General features: G+C 53.8%; 1 protein-coding gene across 1 annotated transcript in view; it reads right to left on the reverse strand.

Annotated features, from left to right (window-relative positions):
• Window positions 1–5245: 5245 nt before the first annotated feature.
• Window positions 5246–22635, reverse strand: part of LOC141155611 (SCAN domain-containing protein 3-like) — a 40724-nt gene continuing 23334 nt past the window's right edge. The window contains exon 2 of the mRNA XM_073642479.1: window positions 5246–5251. Within this exon, the coding sequence (XP_073498580.1) occupies window positions 5246–5251 (6 nt within the window). The remainder of the gene's footprint in view (window positions 5252–22635) is intronic.

Genomic DNA, 22635 nt, shown 5'->3' on the forward strand with positions numbered 1-22635 from the left:
CCTCCCCCGCTCATGGTTCAGCTGCAGCTTCATCTCCCTCCTCCCCCGATCATGGTTCAGCTGCAGCTTCATCTCCCTCCTCCCCCGCTCATTGTTCAGCTGCAGCTTCATCTCCCTCCTCCCCCGCTCATGGTTCAGCTGCAGCTTCTTCTCCCTCCTCCCCCGCTCATGGTTCAGCTGCAGCTTCATCTCCCTCCTCCCCCGCTCATGGTTCAGCTGCAGCTTCATCTCCCTCCTCCCCCGCTCATGGTTCAGCTGCAGCTTCATCTCCCTCCTCCCCCGCTCATGGTTCAGCTGCAGCTTCATCTCCCTCCTCCCCCGCTCATGGTTCAGCTGCAGCTTCATCTCCCTCCTCCCCCGCTCATGGTTCAGCTGCAGCTTCATCTCCCTCCTCCCCCGCTCATGGTTCAGCTGCAGCTTCATCTCCCTCCTCCCCCGCTCATGGTTCAGCTGCAGCTTCATCTCCCTCCTGCCCCGCTCATGGTTCAGCTGCAGCTTCTTCTCCCTCCTCCCCCGCTCATGGTTCAGCTGCAGCTTCTTCTCCCTCCTCCCCCGCTCATGGTTCAGCTGCAGCTTCTTCTCCCTCCTTCCCCGCTCATGGTTCAGCTGCAGCTTCATCTCCCTCCTCCCCCGCTCATGGTTCAGCTGCAGCTTCATCTCCCTCCTCCCCCGCTCATGGTTCAGCTGCAGCTTCATCTCCCTCCTCCCCCGCTCATTGTTCAGCTGCAGCTTCATCTCCCTCCTCCCCCGCTCATGGTTCAGCTGCAGCTTCTTCTCCCTCCTCCCCCGCTCATGGTTCAGCTGCAGCTTCATCTCCCTCCTCCCCCGCTCATGGTTCAACTGCAGCTTCATCTCCCTCCTGCCCCGCTCATGGTTCAGCTGCAGCTTCTTCTCCCTCCTCCCCCGCTCATGGTTCAGCTGCAGCTTCTTCTCCCTCCTCCCCCGCTCATGGTTCAGCTGCAGCTTCTTCTCCCTCCTCCCCCGCTCATGGTTCAGCTGCAGCTTCATCTCCCTCCTCCCCCGCTCATGGTTCAGCTGCAGCTTCATCTCCCTCCTCCCCCGCTCATGGTTCAGCTGCAGCTTCTTCTCCCTCCTCCCCCGCTCATGGTTCAGCTGCAGCTTCATCTCCCTCCTGCCCCGCTCATGGTTCAGCTGCAGCTTCTTCTCCCTCCTCCCCCGCTCATGGTTCAGCTGCAGCTTCATCTCCCTCCTCCCCCGCTCATGGTTCAGCTGCAGCTTCATCTCCCTCCTGCCCCGCTCATGGTTCAGCTGCAGCTTCTTCTCCCTCCTCCCCCGCTCATGGTTCAGCTGCAGCTTCATCTCCCTCCTCCCCCGCTCATGGTTCAGCTGCAGCTTCATCTCCCTCCTCCCCCGCTCATGGTTCAGCTGCAGCTTCTTCTCCCTCCTCCCCCGCTCATGGTTCAGCTGCAGCTTCTTCTCCCTCCTCCCCCGCTCATGGTTCAGCTGCAGCTTCTTCTCCCTCCTCCCCCGCTCATGGTTCAGCTGCAGCTTCATCTCCCTCCTCCCCCGATCATGGTTCAGCTGCAGCTTCATCTCCCTCCTCCCCCGCTCATGGTTCAGCTGCAGCTTCTTCTCCCTCCTCCCCCGCTCATGGTTCAGCTGCAGCTTCTTCTCCCTCCTCCCCCGCTCATGGTTCAGCTGCAGCTTCATCTCCCTCCTCCCCCGCTCATGGTTCAGCTGCAGCTTCTTCTCCCTCCTCCCCCGCTCATGGTTCAGCTGCAGCTTCATCTCCCTCCTCCCCCGCTCATGGTTCAGCTGCAGCTTCTTCTCCCTCCTCCCCCGCTCATGGTTCAGCTGCAGCTTCTTCTCCCTCCTCCCCCGCTCATGGTTCAGCTGCAGCTTCATCTCCCTCCTCCCCCGCTCATGGTTCAGCTGCAGCTTCATCTCCCTCCTCCCCCGCTCATGGTTCAGCTGCAGCTTCATCTCCCTCCTCCCCCGCTCATGGTTCAGCTGCAGCTTCATCTCCCTCCTCCCCCGCTCATGGTTCAGCTGCAGCTTCATCTCCCTCCTCCCCCGCTCATGGTTCAGCTGCAGCTTCATCTCCCTCCTCCCCCGCTCATGGTTCAGCTGCAGCTTCATCTCCCTCCTCCCCCGCTCATGGTTCAGCTGCAGCTTCATCTCCCTCCTCCCCCACTCATGGTTCAGCTGCAGCTTCATCTCCCTCCTCCCCCGCTCATGGTTCAGCTGCAGCTTCATCTCCCTCCTCCCCCGCTCATGGTTCAGCTGTAGCTTCATCTCCCTCCTCCCCCGCTCATGGTTCAGCTGCAGCTTCATCTCCCTCCTCCCCCGCTCATGGTTCAGCTGCAGCTTCATCTCCCTCCTCCCCCGCTCATGGTTCAGCTGCAGCTTCATCTCCCTCCTCCCCCACTCATGGTTCAGCTGCAGCTTCATCTCCCTCCTCCCCCGCTCATGGTTCAGCTGCAGCTTCATCTCCCTCCTCCCCCGCTCATGGTTCAGCTGCAGCTTCATCTCCCTCCTCCCCCGCTCATGGTTCAGCTGCAGCTTCATCTCCCTCCTGCCCCGCTCATGGTTCAGCTGCAGCTTCTTCTCCCTCCTCCCCCGCTCATGGTTCAGCTGCAGCTTCTTCTCCCTCCTCCCCCGCTCATGGTTCAGCTGCAGCTTCTTCTCCCTCCTCCCCCGCTCATGGTTCAGCTGCAGCTTCATCTCCCTCCTCCCCCGCTCATGGTTCAGCTGCAGCTTCATCTCCCTCCTCCCCCGATCATGGTTCAGCTGCAGCTTCATCTCCCTCCTCCCCCGCTCATTGTTCAGCTGCAGCTTCATCTCCCTCCTCCCCCGCTCATGGTTCAGCTGCAGCTTCTTCTCCCTCCTCCCCCGCTCATGGTTCAGCTGCAGCTTCATCTCCCTCCTCCCCCGCTCATGGTTCAGCTGCAGCTTCATCTCCCTCCTCCCCCGCTCATGGTTCAGCTGCAGCTTCATCTCCCTCCTCCCCCGCTCATGGTTCAGCTGCAGCTTCATCTCCCTCCTCCCCCGCTCATGGTTCAGCTGCAGCTTCATCTCCCTCCTCCCCCGCTCATGGTTCAGCTGCAGCTTCATCTCCCTCCTCCCCCGCTCATGGTTCAGCTGCAGCTTCATCTCCCTCCTCCCCCGCTCATGGTTCAGCTGCAGCTTCATCTCCCTCCTGCCCCGCTCATGGTTCAGCTGCAGCTTCTTCTCCCTCCTCCCCCGCTCATGGTTCAGCTGCAGCTTCTTCTCCCTCCTCCCCCGCTCATGGTTCAGCTGCAGCTTCTTCTCCCTCCTTCCCCGCTCATGGTTCAGCTGCAGCTTCATCTCCCTCCTCCCCCGCTCATGGTTCAGCTGCAGCTTCATCTCCCTCCTCCCCCGCTCATGGTTCAGCTGCAGCTTCATCTCCCTCCTCCCCCGCTCATTGTTCAGCTGCAGCTTCATCTCCCTCCTCCCCCGCTCATGGTTCAGCTGCAGCTTCTTCTCCCACCTCCCCCGCTCATGGTTCAGCTGCAGCTTCATCTCCCTCCTCCCCCGCTCATGGTTCAGCTGCAGCTTCATCTCCCTCCTGCCCCGCTCATGGTTCAGCTGCAGCTTCTTCTCCCTCCTCCCCCGCTCATGGTTCAGCTGCAGCTTCTTCTCCCTCCTCCCCCGCTCATGGTTCAGCTGCAGCTTCTTCTCCCTCCTCCCCCGCTCATGGTTCAGCTGCAGCTTCATCTCCCTCCTCCCCCGCTCATGGTTCAGCTGCAGCTTCATCTCCCTCCTCCCCCGCTCATGGTTCAGCTGCAGCTTCTTCTCCCTCCTCCCCCGCTCATGGTTCAGCTGCAGCTTCATCCCCCTCCTGCCCCGCTCATGGTTCAGCTGCAGCTTCTTCTCCCTCCTCCCCCGCTCATGGTTCAGCTGCAGCTTCATCTCCCTCCTCCCCCGCTCATGGTTCAGCTGCAGCTTCATCTCCCTCCTGCCCCGCTCATGGTTCAGCTGCAGCTTCTTCTCCCTCCTCCCCCGCTCATGGTTCAGCTGCAGCTTCATCTCCCTCCTCCCCCGCTCATGGTTCAGCTGCAGCTTCATCTCCCTCCTCCCCCGCTCATGGTTCAGCTGCAGCTTCTTCTCCCTCCTCCCCCGCTCATGGTTCAGCTGCAGCTTCTTCTCCCTCCTCCCCCGCTCATGGTTCAGCTGCAGCTTCTTCTCCCTCCTCCCCCGCTCATGGTTCAGCTGCAGCTTCATCTCCCTCCTCCCCCGCTCATGGTTCAGCTGCAGCTTCATCTCCCTCCTCCCCCGCTCATGGTTCAGCTGCAGCTTCTTCTCCCTCCTCCCCCGCTCATGGTTCAGCTGCAGCTTCTTCTCCCTCCTCCCCCGCTCATGGTTCAGCTGCAGCTTCATCTCCCTCCTCCCCCGCTCATGGTTCAGCTGCAGCTTCATCTCCCTCCTCCCCCGCTCATGGTTCAGCTGCAGCTTCTTCTCCCTCCTCCCCCGCTCATGGTTCAGCTGCAGCTTCATCTCCCTCCTCCCCCGCTCATGGTTCAGCTGCAGCTTCTTCTCCCTCCTCCCCCGCTCATGGTTCAGCTGCAGCTTCTTCTCCCTCCTCCCCCGCTCATGGTTCAGCTGCAGCTTCATCTCCCTCCTCCCCCGCTCATGGCTCAGACACAGGACAAGATCTGCACCCAGTTTGTATGTTCTTCTCCCCGTGTCCTCTGGGCTCTATAACATAGAGAATGGTCAGTCATGTCCCACCAGTGGCCTCATACTGAAGCCACGGAGAGACCCCATATGACAGACCCCAGACCACAAGCTCCACATTATGTGGAAACAAGAGAAACTTATTATTTCAGTCTCAAAGAAGAAACTGATACAAAGTTTATTCTGCTGCGTCCAGGATCGGTTATTTGTTCTGTGGCAGGGTTCGCTCAGGATTACAACACCCATCAGATGAAGGCGCACAGTGAGGACTCAGCAACCGTCCAGTAAGGTCTCCGGGTTACATGGGACTGTCCGCCTCCTACTCGATAACTAGGGTTAGGGGCAAACCTGCAGCCTGATGTATGAAGAAGTGCAGGAAAATAATGTAATGATCAATATTCTAATGATACATTTTTATCTCTTTTGTTTCCAATTTTGAAAAAGTAATAAACATTTTGTAAAACCAAGAAAATGTGTTTGACATAAGAAGATTGTAGAGAAGTGCTGCCCCCTGGTGTCAGCCTGTGTTATAGCATCATCTCTGATAGATGGGATAATATCACCACCAAGTGTTCGACAAGAAACATTACAGCTGAGACAGGAAAAAAAAAAAAAAAAAAGTGACAACTGCCGGAGGTAAAGAGCTGACAGATACCAGCACGGTCCTGTAATAATAGCCATCGGTGTATAAATTAGATATTCGTGAGATATAATTAGTGCCGTGCGTGTGTACTTTACTGTACTTGTATTGTATTGTAGCTAATGTAAGGCGGCGGTGTTCACACTGTGCAGTAACTGAGGCAGTGACCCAAGCAAGTCCAACACAAACAGCTTTATTCAGCAACGCACGGGTAAACAGGACAGTCCTCCGGTTCGCAGCCGGGTTAACACAAGTCTTTAAACAACGGTTGCCGTGGGCAACGGCCGCGCCGGGCCGCTCAGAGCCTGACAGGTGCAGGGTCTTCCCAGGCGGGGGGTCAGCCACCCTCCATCCTGCTGAGCTTTCCTGCTGTGCTCCAGCAGGTCCCAACACTGAACAACACTAATCCTTAGTGCAGGGATTTTAAAGGACCTGTGGCAAGAGCCACTGGAAAACCCGGGTTGGAAGGAGGAGGCCGCCCCACTGCCTCCTGTGACCTCCTCCAAGAAATGAAGGCCCTGCCGGGTTTTACTTAATCTGCCTTAGCCAGATAGCCTGACCAGGTCAATGCTCACCTTCATTCCTGCATTGCAGCCGGAGGTGAGCGTGTGACTGCAATGCACTCCAATGGGTTTAATAGGTCTCTGTACACATTCTGGGGGATATATAACGTCACTCGTATACGATCCCGGTCACTGCCTCACAGCACGAACAACCTCCCATGGGGAGTGTTAGATGGAGCTGTCTCGCTCCCGGTGGGGCCTTACTGACTGGGGCAGTATATATATATATCACGGTGGCTGGCCCAGGGCGGACAGTGCGCCAAAAAGGGGTTTTAATAAAAATGAAAATAAAAGTTCGTGACGCCACCTGTGGATCCCGGTAAGAGGTTACCAGCGCTGCGGCAGTCGGCTGAGGCCGATGTTAGGGGCAGCTTTGATGGGGCGGCTCCCCACGGGTGGAGCAGGGCTCAGGTCAGTGTAGAATGAATGGAGGTGGGTGCACTGGGCGTTGTGGTGCAGGTAGGGAATGATAGCGCAACCGGAGTAACGGACAGAGACAGGGGGTTTTGCTTCGTTACCTTTACTGGTACAGCTGTTAGATACGGTCCAGGGTACTCTAGGTGAAGGGCGCACTTTTGGACTTCTCCCCAGTGAGCGGGTATAAGGCCTCCTGTTCCGTGTCTGACTCTGTGTAAGCTCCTGGCCAGCCTGCAACTGTGCCTAGCTTATGTGTCTTGCTTTTTCTTAACCTGTTGCACTGAAGTAGGACCTCCAGTTGGTGACCACTCTCCCTGGACGTCGGGGCCTTCGTGGTACCTGGTCCTGTGAGTCTAGCTTCAGGTCTGCCAGGGACTTGTAGTTCTCCTGGGATTCCGGTTAACCCTACTGGGTGTGAAGGGTTCTTGTAGGCTCGGACCCGGTGTCCGGTAGATATACTGGGGTGAGCCTGGCATGCTCCTCTGCCCCCTTTATCACTCCTTCTCTCCTCGCCGTCGGCCACGCTCGGGGCCTTCACTACAAGGCAGCTGGCGTACTGCTTCTTCACTGCTCTCTGAGCGTCGGCACGCTCTCTGTCTGGCTTCAGAGCTGCTGGAGGCCTAGCTTGCCTCTCACAGCTGCCTGTGTGCTGCTCACTATCTGAGCACACTGCAAACTGAACTAAGAACTGAGCTGCCTGGCTCCACCTTCCCTTTATATATCCCTATCAGTGCTCCCTCTGCTGGTATGAGGTGGAAGGTGGAGGTGTTTGAATGTAGTGAGGGCTCCTTGTGGAGAAATCCAATCATGCACCCTTCTGGGTTCTGTGGCACCAAGCGCAGCAGGGCGCCACATTCCCCCCTAGTAAAACGCAGTACTCCCGGACTGAAGCATTTTTGTAAAAACAGGTTAACAATAATAACTCTTCCCTTTACGGGAGGCACTTGCTTGAACGTTACATAAGAAAACATTATAAATAATAAATAGATATATACAATTTGATAAGCAACCCCAGAATCCAAGTCTCTTGCGGTGAGGTTCCCAGACAGGATGTCCATCTCACAGGGTAGAGTACTTGGTAGCTTGAGGGACCTGTCCCAAACCCTCCACGTAGGCCCTGGGGTGGCTGCCGGGCATGGAGATCCTGAGTTGGACCTCCGTTAGTGCCACACCAGACAGGTTTTTCTTCTGAGGTCACCTAAAGGGGGCACTCCAGGGAGTGCGATTATTTACAAGAAGCAGTTTTTGGGCTGGACACAGTCCTCAGCCTCAGAGTTCTGAATGTACCCTGACGGGTAACTAGATACAATAGCAAAGTGTCCGTATCACTGAAATTGTCCATTTGCAAGGCAAAAACACATAAATAAATGAATACATGAAAATTTTACAATGATAACATACCCCAGGGGTAACTATTTATACTATCAGAATGCCCTTCTTCATTCTCTATATCTGGCAGGGATCTGACCTTTGGTACTACGTGTGGACCTGCGTGGTGCTGGAATGCGTGTGGTACTGGTATTTGCACTACTTCCCATTCTGTCAGTACTAGGTGTGGAGGGGCTACAAGACTGCCTTGACCTCCCTGCAGGACTGGCAAGTATACCATTAGCTGGGCCTTCTTGCTCTGCTCCAGCCGGGGATTCTTCTTCCTGGAATTCTTCTTGCTGTGGGTAGAAGGTGATTACAGGTATGATTACTGCTCCTCCTAGTTGGGGCCAATCTGCAGGGAAATCTCTTAATTCAGTGCGTATTACTGCTTCTTTATGCTCCTCCGGTATAGTGAGAGGCACTTCCTCCTGGGGTTTTAGCAGACCTGCACACAACTTCAGATGGTCCCTGGATACTGTTGCAATAGTTCTTCCTCCGTCCTTAGTAATTAAACAGGTCTTCCTGTTATTAAACCTTGAGTTTAACACAGTGTAGGGTTCTCTCTCCCACTGGTCATCAAGCTTATGGTTTCTCCTTTTTCTTTTTAACACGACTTCTCCAGGTTTTATTGTAGTGGGCTTTCTGCTTGTCACTCACCCGAGTGAGACTGTCTTTGACACAGGACTGAACTCTTCTGTACTACTTCTGTCTGGTCGTGTCCCAGTCCTCAGTGGACATATCTGCTTCTGGTTCTACTACACCAAGCTCCAGGTCCATGGGCAACTTCCCGGGTCTTGCTCGCATGAGATATGCTGGAGTACAATTGGTGGAACTCACAGGTATGTGGTTGTATAGATCTACCAGGTAAGGTAGTAGGTCTGACCACTGATTTCTCTCCTCTAGTGGTATGGTCTTCAGCAAGTCGATGATGATGTTATTCATCTTTTCACAGAGACCGCTGGTTTGGGGGTGGTACGGTGTAGTCCTGATCTTTTTACACCCGTACAGATTGCAGAACTCCTTGAACAGTTCGGCTTCGAAGGCAGATCCTTGGTCTGTCAGCACCTGCTGCGGGTATCCATGGGGCCTGCAGAAGTACGCCTGAAATGTCTTTGCCGCAGTTTCTGCCGTCAGGTTATTGATGGGGGCGACCACCAGGAACCGGGAGTAGTGATCCACCATGGTCAGGGCATAGGAATATCCTGACCTGCTGGGTGATAGCTTGACATGATCCAGGGCCATGATCTCCAGGGGTCGAGTTGTCTTGATAGGTTGCAGGGGTGCCTTCTGGCTGCTGTAGTCTTTTCTTCTGAGACTACAGGGTCCACAGTCTCGGCACCATCTCTCTATAGAGCTCAGCATTCCAACCAGTAAAACCGACCTTTCAGCAGGGTCTCCAGCTTCTTCCAGCCAAAGTGCCCCGCCTGATCGTGGTAGGCCTCCAACACCATCTGGATGTCCGTCTTGGGTACTACGATCTGCCACACCAACTCATGGGTTCTTGGGTTGACGTACCTTTGGCACAGCTTCTGTCTATAGATGAACAGCCGGCTCATCTCACTCCACAGTTGCTTGGCTTGTAGAGACGCTTCCTTCTCCAGGGAGGAACCTTCCTGGGTTATCAGTTCCTTGATATGGCTGACAACCGGGTCGCTGTCCTGGGTCTCTTTGCAGCTGTGGTGAGGCAAAGGGTTTAGCGTCTTACCGCGATGCCTCCTGGAGGCTCGTTGCTCGTGGACCAGTCCATTACAGTGAAAGGCAGGTAGCTCAATCTCTTCCAAGTCATCCACTTCTTCTTCAGTGTCCGACTGGTGAGGCATCCTGGACAGGGCATCGGCGTTGGCGTTCTTGCGGCCCGCCCGGTACTTAATAGTGAACTGGTAGTTTGACAGCCGAGCCATCCATCGTTGCTCAATGGCTCCTAACTTGGCTGTTTCTAGATGAGTCAATGGGTTATTGTCTGTGTAGGCAGTGAACTTACTGGAGGCTAGGTAGTGCTTGAACCGCTCGGTGATGGCCCAGACCAGGGCCAGGAACTCCAACTTGAAGCTGCTATAGTTCTCCGGGTTCCTCTCGGTCGGGCGGAGCTTCCTGCTTGCGTAGGCGATCACCTTTTCTTTGCCATTCTGCTCCTTACTCAGTACAGCTCCTAATCCTTCGTTGCTGGCATCAGTGTAAAGCAGGAATGGTTGGCTGTAGTCAGGGTAGCCTAGGATCTCTTCGCCGGTCAGGATCTCCTTTATCACCTTAAAGGATTCAGCTTGCTCTGTACCCCACTGGAACAGGGGATTCCTGCCTCTGGGGGACTGTCCTACCAGGAGGTCTGGCAGAGGCGCCGCTTTCTTAGTGTAGTCCTTCACAAACCTCCGGTAATACCTGACGAGTCCCAGGAACTGACGTACCTCCTTGAGGCTCTTTGGCTCCGGCCGTTTCTGGATGGCAGTGACCTTCTCCGGGTCTGGTGCTACTCCCTCTGGACTAATGATGTGCCCCAGGTACTGTACCTTTCTCTTGAGCAGGTGGCACTTGGAGGGTTTCAGCTTCATCCCATACCGGGACAGTGATTCAAATATCTCTGCCAGGTGCTTCAAGTGGTCCTCGTACGTTTTAGAGTACACTATTACGTCATCCAGGTATAGTAGTACAGTCTCGAAGTTGCGGTGTCCCAGGCAGCATTCCATCAACCTCTGGAACGTTCCAGGGGCGTTGCAGAGTCCAAACGGCATACTATTGAACTCGCAGAGTCCCATTGGGGTGGTAAAGGCCGTCTTCTCCTGATCCTCCTCAGCAACAGCTACTTGCCAGTATCCACTAGTGAGGTCAAGGGTGGAGAAGTAATTTGCAGACTTTAAGGGAGCCAGTGGTAAAGGGTATGCATCTTTATGTGTAATGCGATTTACTTGTCTGTAATCTACACACATTGAGGGAATCACAATGGGCATCGGGTCTGTCACCCGTACATTACCAATCTCACCACCTGTTAGCTTTACCTGTTGCTGGTACAGGAGGGCTCCAATCTCTTTCGGGAGCGCCCTCCTCTGCCCTGGTCTGGCGGTGTCAGCCATCTGTTGGAGCAAGAACAACACTTCTCCCAAACAGTTACTAACAATATTTGTGCCAAGTACCATATACAATTCTGTATCATCAGGATTAGTCTCTACTACAATTAGTCCCTGGTCCTTCAGTTCCACTCTTCCCACCTTTACTGCCACATCCTTAACCCCGACTAGGTTAAGGGGGAGGCCATTGGAGGCATACACGGAAAGGTTTGGAGCTGGCGGGCTCAGTTCGTCTGTGGACCAGAACCTTTTGTAGAGGACATCAGGCATGATGGTTACCTGAGATCCTGTGTCCAGCAGGGCAGGGGTCGCGATGCTGTCCAGCACAATGGACAGGAAAGGTCTTCCTCCCTTGAACTGGCGGTACCAGTTTGATGGGCCTGGTTGGTCTACTCCTGGGTGTCGGCCCTCGGCCCCAGGGTTTCCTCGTTTAAAGGAGAGTTTCGCGTGGTGTGGCCTGCTTTCTGGCAGCTGTAGCAGATGAAGTCCTCTGGAGGGTGCCGTTGATCTCTGGTCCTCCCACGGGGCGGCGTTGTCCTCCTCCGGGGTGGTGTTGTCCTCCTTCTTCTTCTCATCCAGGGGACATCCTCAGGGCTGTCGGCTAGCAGGATCCTTCCTTCCAGCTCAGGCGCCGTCTGTAGCTGCAGGGTGCTCATGACAGTGGCCAGGGCTTTGCTTAGCTGGCGCACTTCAGAGAGTAAGCTGTCCAGCTCGCTAGGGGGCACTGTTTGCATCCTTGTTTCGGCAGTTAGTGAAGGAGCGGTGGGGGCTGCAGGCACTGGGGTGGCCCCACCCTGGTAACGCTGGATAGCAGTGTCTGTGGTTTCCAGGGGCTGCAGGCCCTTTATAGCCATGTCCTTAAGAGTGTCAAAGGTGGCATCTGGATGGTCTAAGGCCCACCACCGTACGGTTCTGCTCTCTTCCTGGGACTTTAACCACCGGATGAACTGTTCCGTCAGCATTTTATTTTCATCATGGATGCTGGCTGGACTAACCTGTTTCAGGGACCGCAGGGCCTCCTGTAAGCGCCAGGCATAGTCCCGGATACTGTCCTCAGGCTTTTGGACACAATGGTAGAACCTCATCCGGAGATCTGTTTCAGTGCGGTTTTCAAACGCGGTTTGCAGTCTTTTAAAGGTGGTGGACAATGATTCTTGGTCTGCGGCTGGCCAGGTTTCAACTTCTCGCTCAGCGGCACCAGTCAATTGTCCTAACTGTTATGATAGGCTACAAGCACTAAGGAAAAACAGGAGATCTGTCCCTACAATGGAACTAAGCTAGATCCCTACGATGTAACAGGGAACCTGATCCTGCGATCAGACCCGCTAAAGTCCTCAGCTAGTCTGAACGAAGACCTATAGATGTGAGGGAGGGATCCCTACAAGAACTAGGGACTGGGAGAAAGATGGACACCTCCTAGCAGAAATTGTAGCAGTAAAAAGACAAACACACAACATAGAACATAAAGGTCAAAAGACCTAGCTAAACTGACTGAGAAAGGTTACAAAGCACCTGGCTAGCTTAAGAGTAGAAATTACAATGAAGTCCAGCATGGCCAGAAGGGCGGAGCAGGATTAAATAGGCAAAAAGGTCATGTGACCAGCAAAATAGAAAATTTTTTAATGAATTTTCTGTAATAATTGGCGAAACCCAAAAACCTCTGTATCGATTTCAAACCAATAGGCCTAGGCCATTCCTGCACAGCCTGAACCTTCACCGGGTCCATCTCAAAACCTTCACTGGAGATAATGTAACCCAAAAAACTAATTCTCTGTACAGCGAACTCACATTTCTGTAGCTTAGCAAAAAGACCAAAAGGCTTAACCAGACTCTCAAAATGACCCACAGGAGTGTTAAAAGCAGTCTTCCATTCATCACCCACCTTCATGCGCAAAAAATTGTATGCCCCCCGGAGATCAATTTTAGAGAACCACTTGGCCCCCACTAACTGGTTAAACAAATCAGGAATCAATGGCAGTGGGTAGGGATTACGTACAGTAATTTTATTAATCTCGCGAAAGTCCAGACAAGGACGTAAACCGCCGTCCTTTTTTTTTACAAAAAAAATCCAACAGCCACAGGAGACTTAGAGGGTCTAATGTGACCAGCAGCCAAGCTTGTCTGTATGTATTCCTCCAAAGCCTTCCTCTCAGGAATAGTAAGGTTAAATAAACGACTTTTAGGAAGAGTCGCTCCAGGGACAAATTCAATGGTACAATCATAGTCTCTATGGGGAGGCAAAATTTGCAACTCCTCCTCTGAAAAAACTTTCCAAAAATCCTGAATAGGTACAGGCAATTCTCCCCTATCCAAAGCTGCAATACGTCCGTTACAACACTTGTCATAACACTTAGGGCTCCAGGACTTAATTTCATTAGTAGACCAATCCAGTACAGCAGGGTTCCCCAACTCCAGTCCTCAAGGCCCACCAACAGGTCATGTTTTCAGGATTTCCTTAGTATTGCACAGGTGATAATTCCATCATCAGCACAGGCAATAGTTACATCACCTGTGCAATACTAAGGAAATCCTGAAAACATGACCTGTTGGTGGGCCTTGAGGACTGGAGTTGGGGAACCCTGCAGTACAGGATTGTGCAATTTTAACCAGGGTAACCCCAAAATTACTGGAGAAGGCAAATTATTTAATACTACCAAATCCAAATTTTCTTTTTGAATACCAGTAATAGTGAGGGGAAATTCATAAACCTTGTGAGTAACACATTTCAAGGGAGAGCCATCGACAGAAACCACGGCAATAGGGGATGACAAAGGTTTGGGTTTTAATTTAAGTTTTTCCAAAAATCCCTTGTTAATCACATTGAGTGTAGAACCACAATCCACAAATACCCGAAATTCAATCAATTCCTCCTGGACTGAGGTGCTTCTGACGCGCCCCCTGGGCCTGTGCTGTGCAGGGGGATACCCGGAGCCGGGCCTTCTGTAAGATGCTGGGGGTTGTAGTCTCCGTGTGGCAGCGACCCGGTCCGTGCCCAGGGTGGTCAAACCAGTGGCAGTCTATTGATATTGTAATTGTCCAACTACGCCACCCGTGGATTGCAGTCAGTGGGGACCGCCGCTGCGCTGCAGACCGCTGAGGCTGATGTTATATGCGCAGCCAGGAATGGAATGACTCCCCACGGGAGAAGTATTGCCTCAGGGCAGCTAGAGTGAATGATGGGAGTGATGGTGTGAGTGTCCCAGTACTGATGGTGCTGGTGCGGCGATGAAACACAGAGACTTGTAATTGCAGTTTCCAAAGCTTTACTCACGGTTGTTATTCTGGTCACTTGTGCACATGAGGGACCGCCTGAGCCGTGCTGCGTTCACCAGGCAAGGGACTCGACCAACTCCCAGGCAATTCCAGAGCGTGGCACAGGGCTCCCTTCGTTTCCTTTCTCTGGCCGTCCCCACCAGTGACCCACCTTTGTCCAGCTCCCTCGGGCCTTCTCTGGGAACGCTGATCTCTGCGTCCCTGACCCTATATGGTATGCCTTCCTGGTGGATGTAGTGAGGGGTCGCACCAAGATGTGGTAACAACCTCCGGTCTTTGGCTGAGGAATCTGTTGCCTCCACCAATTTGGGTTCCGGTACCCTGTTCTGCCAACCCTTCACCCTGTATCTCCTGGGCATATGGGGTTCCTTCTGTCCTCGTGTCTCTGGGCCTTTCTCTGTGTTCCTTGCTTCCTTTCTCCTCTGTTCCAGTTCCTTTCTTACTTTCCTTTCCGTTCCTTCTCCTCTCTCTTTCTGCTGTTTCTGGCCTCCACTCCAGGCCTGCCTCTGGAGCTGGGCCCAGACTGAGCCACAGCTCCCTGTCAGCCCTCTCTGGCTGAACTCCTGTCTTCTTCTCCTCCTCTCTGAACTGAACTCTGTCCTAAGATGGTGCCCACCTTATATACCTCCCTCTAACACCCGAGCCCATGTGACTAGCAACCAATGGGCTCCTACCTATGCCCAGAGACCCACCCCTATCTGCTCCTACACCACTGGGTGTACTTTCCCCTCCCCACTCCAGTCAGGGACAGATGCTGTCGTGCCTGCACTTCTATCTTGTGGGAGCACCGTTGAGCTGTCCCTCGGAAATGGGGTGTGTGTGGTGCATGTAGCCTACCGAGTCCTGGTCCACACTCCATCCTTACCCGGGAGTGGAATATCGCACCTCTGGTTTGAGGTGCAATACCCCTGTAGCAGCCGAGCCCTCGGGGTACTACACTTCCAGAAAGAAATACCCCCTTAGAATTTAAACAGGCAATACGGGCGTAACTGACCTTTTTTTTTTCTTTGTTCATATGAAGCACACAGTTCTTAATAAAGTGGTCAGATTTTCCGCAATAAAAGCACAAACCTTCAGAAAACCTGCAGTCTTTTTCCTGAGAGCGGGGTGACATCGCCCCAATCTCCATCGGCTCTCCAATGTCAGTACAGACCCTCTCAAGACTCGGAGCTGACATGGCAGAGGATTTACTCTCATTAACCCTGTCTCCTGTCGCAGTCTCCTGTCCACCCGTATAGCTAATTGCATTGCTTCCTGCAAGTTCCCAGGTGTAGGATAAGCAATGAGCAGATCTTTAACCCTTTCACCTAGCCCAGCAAGAAACAAACTTTTCAGAGCTGAATCGTTCCACCCCACCTGAGCAGACCACCGACGGAAGTGAGTACAATAATTTTCCACATTACCTGATCCCTATCTCAAAAGTCTCAATTCCGTCTCAGCTGATGAGACACGATCAGGATCATCATACAACAACCCCAAAGCAGAAAAAAAACTATCCACTGATCTAAAGCACAGATCACTAGGTTGGAGAGAAAAGGCCCATCCCTGAGGTTCTTTGCGCAAAAGTGACATTATGAACCCTATGCGCTGTGATTCATCACCAGAGGATCTGGGTCTCAAACGAAAATACAATAAACAAGCATTTTTAAAGGAAAAAAAATCTTGTTGTTCACCAAAAAATAAATCAGGCAATCGTACCTTTGGCTCCACAAAATGCGCTCCAGAACAGCTACTCACGTGTTGTTGGAGCTCGGCCACCTCCAGAGAGAGTCCCTGCAGGCGTTGAGCCAAATCCTGAACCGACACCATGATGGAAACTGGAGGTCTTTCCTTAGAGATATTTTTGGGCTGGACTTACTGTTATGATAGGCTACAAGTGACGCGCCCCTGGGCCTGTGTCGCGCTGCGTTGCGCACGCGGGAGCCTACCCGGAGCCGGATCAGTGGAGGGTTGTAGTCTCGTGGCGGTGACCCGGTCCGTGCCCAGGGAGTCAAACTAGACGGCAGTCTATTCGTAGTAAATAGTTGATGACTACGCCACCCGTTGAGTGCAGCCAGGAAGCTGCTGCTGCAGGGCAGACCGCTGAGGCCGGTGGTAGGATTGTGCAGCGTGATAGTATAACCCCCAACGGGAGGGGTATGGCCTCAGGGCAGCCGACGTGGATGATGGGGGTAGCAGGAACCACTCAGAGACGGTACGGTGTAGTTCAGGGTCTTTTACTGGTAACAACGACAGACCCTCCCGGAGTACTTGCTAGCAAACGGGGCCTGGTCAGTCTTTGAGCAGATGGGATCTCCCCTGGCCAGGCGTAGTTGTAGGCCTCCCAAACTGACTGTACTCTTCTGGCTACCTTGCTAGAAGCTGATGTAAGTAGCCCACGTCCCTGAGTGTACCGTGTGGTGCTCACCCGTATGGCCGGTGACTCGGGGCCTTCTAATGGCTTCCGCTCCACGATGGCGGTGCTGGTCCCACGCGTGTGACCGTGCCTTCGGGCTTCTGGGCCAGAGGACCTGAAATCCCCTGCCTGACGGATTCTGCTGCTGGGTAGGAGTTAGTCCCCACAGCCTCGGACTCCGGGTCCGGTAAAGAATCTTCTTAGTCAGGGCGAGCTCTGCAGCCGCCAGCCCCTGACTCCTTGTAACTCTGCTGTTTCCTATGCTGCTTCTTGTCTCCACTCTCCTTGTCTGACTCACCCTGCCTCAGCCCCGGGTTTATACAGGGGAAGTTCTTCCCCTCCCAAGACTGGGCAGGAGGTGTGGCATGCACAGGATCCCTGACCAAAGGACCTCCCACCTGCTCTCAGACATAACATTACATTACTGTGGAAAACCAGACCCCTGGGGTGCCACATTCCCCCCTAGTGAAATTTAGTACTCCGGGACTAAACACATTTAGAAAAACATAACAAAGTATAACAATAACAATACTATAAGAAAAACACATAAGATGGTTACGGCGTGTCCGCAACCGGATGCAGTCTTTGAAGAAAAGCAAAGGTGTCCATTTCACCAACACAGGGAGACGTAACCAGGTAGGGGTCTGTCCTACCCCGAGTCCTTAACAGTCTCTAGTCCATCCTGGGTTACGCTCCAACTATATACAAGGATTCCCGGTAAATCCACCAAGGTTTCCTAAAAACAACTGGAAACACAAAATTATACACAAGCAACAATACACAGATAAACATAAATAAAGCTATTTTTACACTTCAAATTCTCCAGCGTGCGGGTAACTGGCCTCTAGTGGCCCTAGTGGACCTACGGAGCTGACTGTCTGGCCCTGAACTACAGGGTATAGGAGCTGTCAAGGGTAAACTGGGCAGCTGTCTACCGGCTCTTTGTCTCACTAGGGGTACGGCAGGCTCACTATAAGCAGAGGGTTGATTCTCCTGTTCTACTCGTGTGGAGTCTTCTGCCTCCTGGACCGGCTGTTCTTCCAGCTCTACCCGTTGCTCCGTAGGTTCTTGGGATGATGGTTGGAGGAAGGTGAGTACGGGTACCACAACTGCACCATTGACTTGAGTCCAAGACCGAGGGAAGTCCCCGAGCACGGTACTAACCATATCTTCCCTTTCTCCCACGGGTCGATGGTCTTCTTGTTCCTCTTCAGGGTTCCTCAGTTGTTCGGGACACTTCTTCAGGTGGTCCCGGGATACAATGGCTGTGGTTTCCCCTCCGTCTTTACTGATGGTACAGACCTTCGGGTTCTCGTGGCTTGAGGGCAGTACGGTGTACGGGTCCTTCTCCCACTGGTCATCCAACTTGTGGAGCCGTCTTTTCCTCTTCAAGACCTGCTCTCCGGGTACCAGGGGAACAGCGGGAGCATACTGGTTGTAAGTCTTCTCTTGTCTTTCCCTAGCCTGACAGAGACTTCGCTCCACGCTCTCTTGTACTCTCCGGTACTGCTGCTGCCTCTCTGTGTCCCAGTCTGTTTCTGGTGAAGTGTCCTCAGGTGTCAGGACTCCCATTTCCAGGTCAACAGGTAACTTACCAGGTCTCGCCCTCATTAGGTAAGCCGGGGTACAGTTGGTGGAACCTACCGGGATGTGGTTGTATAGGTCCACCAGATCGGGCAACTTCTCAGGCCACAGACTGCGTTCTTCCAGGGGCAATGTTTTTAGAAGATCCATTACCACCTGGTTCATTTTTTCACAAAGTCCATTAGTTTGCGGATGGTAGGGTGTCGTCCTTATCTTCCGGCAGCCATACAGATTGCAGAATTCCTGGAAGACCTCCGCTTCAAAGGCAGGTCCCTGGTCCGTCAGCACTTGGTCCGGGTACCCGTGTGGACGGCAGAAGTGCTGCTGGAAGGCTCTAGCTGCTGTTTGAGCCGTTAAGTCCTTGACGGGGACGACAACCAAGAACCGGGAGTAATGATCCACGATGGTTAACGCGTAGACGTAGCCACTTCTGCTTGGGGTCAGTTTTACATGATCCAAGGCTACCAGTTCCAACGGTTGCCGGGTGACGATGGACTGCAGGGGAGTCTTCTGGCTGGCCCGGTCCTTCCTTCTCAGATTGCACGGGCCACAGTCTCTGCACCACTTCTCGATGGTTCCCCTCATGCCTACCCAGTGGAACCGCTCGCGCAGCAGGAACTCCAGCTTTTTCCACCCGAAGTGTCCAGCTCCGTCGTGGTATGCCTCCATCACCATGGCTGCGTCTCTTCGTGGCACCACTACTTGCCAGAGTAGTTCATGCGTCCGGGAGTTGACCATTCTGCGGCACAACTTCCCCTTGTAAAGGAATAGTCGACTCTTCTCCGCCCATAGTTGTTTGGCTTCCTCCGGAGCGTCTGGTTCAAGGCGAGCCTCCGGCCGAGTCAGCATCTCCTTCACCAGTCGGACGGCAGGGTCGCTGTCTTGCGTTTCCGCCCAGTTGTAGTGGGGTAAGGGGTTCAACGTAGCAGCCTGCTTACCCCTTACCCGGTGGGAATACTGGATAGTCCCATGACGGTGGAACGCAGGGAGTTCAACTTCTTCCAGTCCCTCCGGATCTTCTCCTTCGTCCGGCAGGTTGGGCATCCTGGACAGGGCATCCGCGTTAGTATTGGAGCGTCCTGCCCGGTATTTGATTGTGAACTCGTAGTTGGACAGACGGGCCATCCACCTCTGCTCCAGGGCACCGAGTCTTGCCGTGTCCAGGTGTGTCAACGGGTTGTTATCCGTGTATACGGTGAACCGGGAAGAAGCGAGGTAATGCCTAAAGCGCTCGGTGACTGCCCATACCACGGCCAGGAACTCTAGCTTAAATGAGCTGTAATTCTCGGGGTTCCTTTCGGTGGGTCGCAGTTTTCGGCTGGCATAGGAGATTACTCGTTCTCTCCCCTGCTGAATCTGGGACAGTACGGCTCCTAGCCCGATGTTACTGGCGTCGGTGTAGAGGATGAAGGGCTGGCTATAGTCCGGGTACGCCAAGATTTCATCCCCCGTGAGGGCCATCTTCAGCTGGCGGAAGGACTCTTCTTCTAGCTCTTCCCATTTGAAGGGCGGCTTCTGGTTCTTGGCCTTTCGGGACTGGCCTATCAGGAGGTCCTGCATAGGCGCTGCCTTTTTGGTGAAACCGGGAATAAACCTTCGGTAGTAGCCTACCAACCCTAGGAACTGCCGCACTTCTTTTACGCTGGAGGGGCTTGGCCATCCCTTAATTGCGGTGATCTTATCGGGGTCGGGAGCCACTCCGTCAGCGCTCACCACGTGTCCCAGGTATTGCACCTTTGGTTTCAGGAGGTGACACTTGGAGGGTTTCACCTTTAGGCCGTAACTCGCCAGAGCTTCGAACACCTCCGCCAGGTGTTTCAGGTGGTCCTCATAAGTTTTGGAGTATACGATGACATCGTCCAGGTACAACAGGACCGTCTCGAAGTTTCTGTGGCCCAGACAGCACTCCATTAATCGTTGGAAGGTTCCTGGGGCGTTGCAGAGTCCGAACGGCATGCAGGTGAACTCGCTAAGTCCCATCGGGGTGGTGAATGCGGTCTTCTCCCGGTCCGCCTCTGCTACAGGAACCTGCCAGTACCCGCTAGTGAGATCCAAGGTAGAGAAGAAGTTAGCAGATCTTAAAGCAGCCAATGACTCCTCTATCCTTGGTAAGGGGTACGCATCCTTGTGTGTGATACGGTTGATTTTCCGGTAATCTACACACATCCTCATGGTGTTGTCTTTCTTTTTGACTAAAACTAGTGGGGCTGCCCAGGGGCTACAGCTATCCCGGATTACCCCAGCCTCCTTCATGTCTCTAAGCATCCCCTTGGCGTGTTGGTAATGTGCAGGGGGTACGGGTCGATACCTCTCTTTTATGGGAGGATGATCTCCCGTGGGGATGCGGTGTTCTACCCCCTTGACTCGCCCGAAGTCTAACGGGTGTTTACTAAACACTCTCTCATACTCTTGAACCACCCGATAGACTCCTTGTTTCTGATGTGAGGGAGTGGAATCAATACCCAAATGTAGTTGCTGACACCAGTCCTCCATGTCTTTCTTAGAGCCGTTACCTTCCTCCGGGTGAGATGGAGGCAAGGGTTCCACAGATTGTATAGAATTTTGATTAGTGGTATATAATTTGGCTAGCGTGGCATACCGGGGCAGGTACACTTCCCTCTCCCCGATATTTATTATGCGAATGGGCACCCTCCCATGGCGTACATTGACCACCCCCCGTGCTGTCAAAATGGTGGGCCTACTGTCTGAGTAAACTGGTTCTACCATTGCCTGGTAATCTCTACCTCTCAGACCAATAGCTGCCCGGCACCAAATCATCATTTCACTTTTTGGGGGCATGGCAATAGGAAAAGGGTCACACATTCTTACGCTACCAATCTCACCGCCGGAGAGTTCCACTTGTTGCCGTTGCATCAGTGCCCGGATCTCTTTCTGGAGCACCCGCTGCTCGCCGGAGCTGGCGTTCTTGGCAACCTGCTGTAAAAGGAAAATCACCTCTGCAAGACAATTTTCAATTACGTTAGTTCCTAGAGTTATTTTTGGGTGACTCTCATGTTTATCAATATCTACAATGATCAGTCCCTGTGCGGCCAGTTCGACTCTACCGATTTTGAGGGTCACCTCTTTAAATCCGATCTGTGGCACGGGCTGGCCATTGCTGGCGATGATACTCAAGTCGTCGTCAGGGTAGCGGGTAATATCCGAGTCATTCCAGTACTGCTTGAAGAGCACGTACGGGATGGTGGTGACCTGTGACCCGGTGTCCAGTAGGGCACTCATGGGAATGCCATCCAGTACCACAGGCAAGACTGGACGTCCTCCCACATATCTGTCGCGCCAGTTCGATGGGCCTGGTGATCTTTTTCCTGGGGGTTGGCCCTCTACCCCAGGTTGTGCCCGTTTAAAGAACAGTACCTTTCCATATGTCCGGGTTGATTGCAGCGGCGGCAGATGGGTCGTCCGTCCTCGCTGTATCGGTCACTGGGTCTTCCTCTGGCCGGTGGGGTCCTCCTTGGTCGACGCCACGGGATGTCCTCCGGTCCGGATGCCAGCTGGATCTTCCCTGGGGTGGAAACCTGTAAAGACTGCACAGTTCGGGTTAGCGCAGCAACGCTCTTAGCTAGCCCTTGGACCTGATGGTGTAGGTCTGGAGCCGGGTCATTGTCCAAAGCCTGCGCATCAGCTCCCACAGGCCCTGCCGACAAGGGCGCCGCCTCCTGGTGGTAAGTGATAGCTGGGCGCCTGTGGGTAACAACGCCACCCGGTGCTGGTTCTCGGAGCACCCGGATAGCTCTATCCTTGAACTGTGCAAAGTCCAGATGGGGATCCTGTAAGGCCATTGCCCGCAACTGGGTTCGGTGGGCATTGCAATATAAACCCTCTATAAATTGTTCAGTCAATAGCCTGTCCTCGTTTCCCACCCCATCAGGGTCGGTCTGCTTTATGGCCCTCAGGGCCTCTTGTAGGTTTAGTGCATAGTCCCTTATACTCTCATGCGCTCGCTGCTTGCACCCGTAGAATCTAAGCTTAATCTCGGCTGAGGTGCGGGTATCAAAGGTGTCCTTCAGCCGGGTTAGTATCCCTGCGACAGTCTTCCTCCCAGGTGGCCAGGATTTTACTTCCCTTTTGGCTGACCCGGTTAGTTGGGCCACCAGGATGCTCACTTTTTGCTCTTCTATGAGGGGGTACACCTGGAAGAGGCTATCCAGCTTTTCTCTAAAGTCATGCAGGGTATGTGACTCCCCTGAGTACTGGGGTAGCCAAGCTGCTCCCGGGATATAGGGCATGGTGAAGGGCATAACTGCAGCAGCGGTAGCGCTGGCGGGGGTTGAGGCAGTGAAGCTCTCCTCCGTATCCGACATCTTCCTCCCCCCTAGTGGACCGTGGCCTACCTTGCGATGATCCTCTTCCGTAGGCCGCGGCTCCGCAGTGGATCGTCAGGGTTGAGGACCTTCCGTCGCGCTCCTGTGACGTCGGCATCTGCTGGGCTCCTTCCAGGACCTTACGCAACGTCCGGACGTGAGGCGGGGCTTCAGTTCTCGCGCGCTTTCGGAGTCCACGCCCCTCTTCTTCCCGCGCGGCGTCCTCAAGATGGCGTCCAATGGCGGGAAAACTCCACGGATGGCGGGAAGAAGGTCGAAGATGGCGCCGGATGGCGGGAAAACTTCACCACTGGTAAGGTTGAACAGTCTTTGCTTTTCAGGCACGCAGTAC

The sequence above is a fragment of the Phyllobates terribilis genome, unplaced genomic scaffold (genome assembly GCF_046119375.1).
Source record: "Phyllobates terribilis strain yellow unplaced genomic scaffold, ASM4611937v1 Scaffold_7__3_contigs__length_470593459, whole genome shotgun sequence".
In the NCBI taxonomy this organism is placed as follows: domain Eukaryota; kingdom Metazoa; phylum Chordata; class Amphibia; order Anura; family Dendrobatidae; genus Phyllobates; species Phyllobates terribilis.